The 5,059-nt window shown below is 48.8% G+C and overlaps 1 protein-coding gene across 1 annotated transcript; it reads left to right on the top strand.

Moving 5' to 3' along the window:
- Positions 1-1,572: 1,572 nt before the first annotated feature.
- LOC100900284 (uncharacterized) lies at positions 1,573-4,023 on the top strand. The gene is made up of 6 exons (XM_003748190.1): positions 1,573-1,652; positions 2,379-2,494; positions 2,741-2,857; positions 2,991-3,127; positions 3,253-3,613; positions 3,721-4,023. Exons 1-6 carry the CDS (start codon positions 1,624-1,626, stop codon positions 3,927-3,929), a joined length of 969 nt encoding a protein of 322 aa, XP_003748238.1. The 5' UTR covers positions 1,573-1,623; the 3' UTR covers positions 3,930-4,023.
- Positions 4,024-5,059: the final 1,036 nt, after the last annotated feature.

Below are 5,059 nucleotides of genomic sequence, written 5' to 3'. Positions count from 1 at the left end.
AAGATTCCGGGCGCCTCGCCCAATCGAATTTCCAGAACGGGTATCCTAAAATCTCCAAGACAGCTGTGCGCGTTGACGTTGATTTTTTGTGAGTTTCTGGACTCTGGGTATTGTTTGTTGTTCGATTAGACGAGCTGATGATCATTTCGTTCCGCTTAGGAGCCGAAACTCCGACAGGTAGCCGAACATTCATTGTTCGAGCTTCATCACTGATTGTCTCGTCATGACCGGTCATTAGTGCGGCTTCGAGCAAAGCTTCACGACTCGAACCCACTGCTACTTTCGCCAAGAGGCGCTAAGACTCAAGTCTTCGAGGAGGCTCGAAGATGTGGTCGACATTGTGCGGAGACTTCTCGGACAGAAGGGCTGTGTTTGGAGATGACAGATGGTTCCTATTCGACGCACATTTCTGGATGTTGGAACAAAAACAAGATCTTCGGGAAGTAGAATCGAGTTTCCCCAGTTACGTTCCATCGAGGGAACTCGATATCGACGGCACCCATTGGCTCGGTAACCGTAGAAGGACGGCTCTAGTTAGAATAACTTCCCGCTCCCAGAATGAGGAAATGAGATTCCAGCCGACGCTTCCCGAAGAAGATCGACCTACTTCTCCGGGGAGATGGCGATCTATTGAAGTTCACAACGACCAGAGCATGTGACATTTCCGATCATCAATTACAAACTCCCTTCTTATTCTTAATCTAGAACACGGGTACTGAGAATACCTCCAGAATCGCTTGTTATGCAAGGATCCCGCGCGAAAGTGTAGCAGCAAAGCTGCAACCTGCAATGCCCCGGTAGCAAGACCGGACCTCACCGAGACGTGTATAGAGTTTTGAAGGAGCGGAATCGAGTCGATAAGAGTTTTCGGAGCGTGATGAACTCGCCAACGCTGGACCTCGATGAGGGACGAGGTTTCAATACAGGTAGCGGAGCTTCTTCTAGTGAGGGAGCTTCCGATTCCTGATTGCAAGTTTCACCGAAAGATTCCTAATCAGATCGCTCTCGTATCCCTGATTGCGGAGCGATCAAAGTCGACGGGCGGCCGTTGATTGCGCCAATGGAGTTCACTCATCTTGAAGGATGAGGATGATTCCTTATATCGACTGATTCCGCATGATATCCGTGAGGTCAACGATCGCTCGGGCTAAACAAATCACCCCCGGCGGAGCCTCGGAAGGTTTGAAGGGGGTTTCTCGAGCTATCTCTTGTCATGAGCGTCAAGCTGAAAAGCGGCGAATTGAGGAGCGGATGCTCGCTGCTCCTCTTTTCTGGATTTCACGAGCCTTCGGAGCATATCTGATGAGTAGCATATTCAGAGCATGATTAGACAAGTTGGCACGGCCTTCGAACGAGGGCTTCGCACGGACGAGCCTCGGTCGTTCGTCGCGCGGACGAGTCCCGTTCGAACATGTGCGAGCAGGATCCGAGCCCTAGTTCGAAGCTCGGTGTCGGTCCGTTTCGCGTTGGAGGCGGTCCGACCGGGAGGAGAGTACAGATGTCAGAAAACATCCTCGCTCGAGAGTTGTGCGACACGCGATAAAAACTGGCGTACTCATTTTTGCAGGAGTCATAATTTCCGTGCCAGGACTTGTTTTCGAAAGTGGTCACACATCTTCCCACATGGAGAAAGCAACCAGAGCTATACGCCGGTAAGTTGATTATCCTCCGATAATCCACAATTAACTCATCAAACCCGAAAATTATGTCAAGCGAAGGAAAAAGTCCTGTATCTTCAATCTGTCCCACCTCGCGGTTCATGTCTGTTGTGCGAAGATCCACACAGAGCCTGTGTCGCCCTTTCTTGTTTTCTCGGCTATTCCTGAGATTAAGATGAGACTGTCAGCCTCGAAGAAATCCGAGCGGAACTCCATTTGATGTGAAAAACGAGAAGACCTATGATATATGATCAGTGTGATTGATTCGAGCTCAGAGTGGATCTGCGAGCTGTCTAAGCGGTAGCTACTTACGGCGCCACATGTTGGTTGACGTAAAAGTTCAGTCACGTCTGTGGACCGGAGCGTGTCAATGCTCAAAACACTCCATTCAACCGCTTGTCTGTCGCCTGTCGTTCATGTGAATGGAAAGATTTCCCTCAATGGTTCGTGTGCTCAATGCGCGAGACGCTCTTAAAGCGACGAAACTAGCGCTGTCAGGCGTCTGATGGCGCTGCCTCTCGCCGAAACTTTATCTTCGAGGAAGAACAGAAGTGGTGTCCATTGACAGCTCTGGATTCCCCAGGGAATATCGCGAGTCGATTAGAGCGGATTCTCCTGATCTCAGAATCATATGTACGGATGGAAAATGACGTGTATTTCCGGACCGTCACCCATTCTGGCATTCCATCACTTGAAAAATGAATTTCTTCTTCTCCGAAGGAGCGGTGTGCGTCTTAAGTCCATGAACTCCGGGCATACGGACCTCGCCTTAGTCATCTCTGGACTCAGAGACATGAGGATGGGCTTGCGAAGCTTCCAAAATGCTCAAACAGCAGGTGAGCTGAAGTTTTCTTCGTCTATTCTATTCTCTAGTCCGCCTTGCCCTGCAGTAATCTTCTGGAGCCAACGGCTTCCCGAAAAAAATCGCGCGCCACCGTTCGGCTCCAAAGTCTGTAGAAACCGTTGATGTTCTTCCTGCACAGAAAACGCATCAGTTTTTCTGTCAGCGACCGAGCAGGGGAACGCGAAAGCTTCGGCGTTGCTGTGATCAGCTGGAACTTTACCTGACTTGTCTCCTGCAGTGGCTCAAGACATGATGGTGTGGGCGCACACCGACGAGAATCGCGCTATTCAGGACGTTATGGAACAAATCAATGAACTGCATAATTTCTGGGCGGATTCACAGAAGGATTTTCTCGGTAAGCGGATCAAATTCTGACGAGGGCAATGAAGTTCCATCTACGTCTGGAAGGTTCATAGGTCTAGTCCTACCCGGGCTCGTGCGACATTCTCAATGGAAACTCCTTCTTAAATGCCCTTCTCTACATTCAGAGAATCTGAAAGCTTTCCGACATCAGTATGAGATGATACTCGAAGGTGAAAAAGTTGTGGACTCAGCAAGAGCCAACCTGGCCCAGGCCGAGCAGAGAGAGTACAAGATCAAGAAAGAAATTAAGAAAAATGCAAAGGTAAGCGTTTCGTCCCGGAGCCTTCGGGACGAAGGGCTCTGAATATGCCTGAAATCCTGGAATTTTCCTGATTGGAGGGTCGTGGGAGATTCGATGAGCTGGAATTAACGTTTTCGTGTCCACAGAAAGCCTCAGTTGAAGAAATGATGAGCATGGAAATGAAACTGTCAGACGCCGAACGGGAGAAAGATCTATGTCAATTCGAAGCCGTCGAGAAAATCCAAGAGAATGAGGTTTGCAAACTCATACGCCTCAAAGAAGGATTGACCAAGTTGAGCGACGGCTACATAGAGATGGCGCACAAGATGGCTATCATCTTCGACGCCCAGAAGGAAGTCGTTCAAGCACTGCCCGATGTTCACGACACTGCGATTCACGAGCTCAAATACACTGGTAGCGGTTTTACGAAGCAAGCCGTTCACAAGGCAAAAACCAGGATCGAAAAATATCACGCTCTCAAATACAGGCTGGTTCCGCATGGCGTCGGTGAGTTTAATGCGAGAGAATGCCCCTTCGCGTCGCGACAATAATTGACACTGGGGACATGAACCCATTGTTTTGCCCTAAACTAATTCCCTGATGTTCCTCCTCAGATGAACCCCCACCACCATACACGCCGGGATACTACGATCCGGTTACGGGGCTTCCGTACGAGCACGACACAACATCGAATGACGTTCGATTAAGACCCGCGCGGAGAACGGAGCCCAGAGCCCCACCGCTCGAAGAACGAGGGACTCTCGCGAGGGACTACTCGAGCGACGAAGAAGACTTACAGCGATTAGGAGCTCATAAACTGTGAGGAAGACGACCATGGTCAGGCCTGGCCCAAACCCGGTGCTTGAGACCAATGTCTTTCCTCCGGCACGATTGGTTGAAATTGATTGTTCGTATCTGATGTTTTCCGCAATAAGTCTGTGAATACTAGTAAACCGGAATATTTCGGTCTGTTGACGGAAGATTTCGAGCGGGAGAAAGTGAGACATCGACGAGGCTTTTGCCCATGTTGAATCGAAATCAATTGCGACGGTCACTGAACTCGAGGTCAACTTCAGCTATGCCCCGGTCGTTGCTACATAGGGGAAGTGGTACCTTCCACGTTTTCTCGAATATGTATTCTTGTCTTACATTATGGTTCCGATTCGCGCCGGCGATCTCCTGATTTTCTGAGAGGATTTCCCGGAATCCGAATTATACATTATTTTTCGCCGCCGGATGGTCGCGGTCGGTGCCGATCGGAGATCTTTAGAAGGAATATCGACAGTCGATGTTTTTCGTGAAGCCTCAGTTCCTGCCTCATCCAAGACCATTGGAATGTATTTTGTACGAAGGACGTAATGTTAGAGTCTATGTGTACCGAGAAATATTTTAATATATTCGACTGAGTTCGGAAGGCCGGTTCGAAGTCGATAAGTGATTCGAAGGATTGGTAGTCTATCCAGCGACGAAAATAAAATGCATTCGTACGGGGACTCAAGCTTCTATATCTGACAGAGCAGTCCATGGAGAAGGATCCAACGTAGTTTCGTTCCGGAGAGGGAGGAGTCACGGGTAATCAGAGAACTCTCTGCTAGGACACACATTTATTCGGAATTTCCGTGACCGACGTTCCTGTCTCTTTTTCCGCGTCCTCATATATTACAATGATTATCGATCAAATGATTTCGACTACTTAAGTTTAAGTTATCACCTTCACAACTCTCCTCTTATTTTATCAACGCGCCCGATTTGTTAGGACACCGAATGAGTAGACATTTCGCTTTTTCTCTGAGAAGAGATGGAGTCATTTCAGAATCATTTGGGGGTTCGAATTTGAGTAGCAGACAGAAAAAGTCACCTGACAGTCTTCGGAAGTCAGAATAGAATAGAATTGGAGAGTTTCGGGAGCCGCATCTTTTTAGCACAGATCTTCGGTGCGTATTGTACAATGGA

Source organism: Galendromus occidentalis, unplaced genomic scaffold (genome assembly GCF_000255335.2).
Source record: "Galendromus occidentalis unplaced genomic scaffold, Mocc_1.1 scf7180000077529, whole genome shotgun sequence".
In the NCBI taxonomy this organism is placed as follows: domain Eukaryota; kingdom Metazoa; phylum Arthropoda; class Arachnida; order Mesostigmata; family Phytoseiidae; genus Galendromus; species Galendromus occidentalis.
This window is presented reverse-complemented; position numbering and strand designations above follow the sequence as displayed.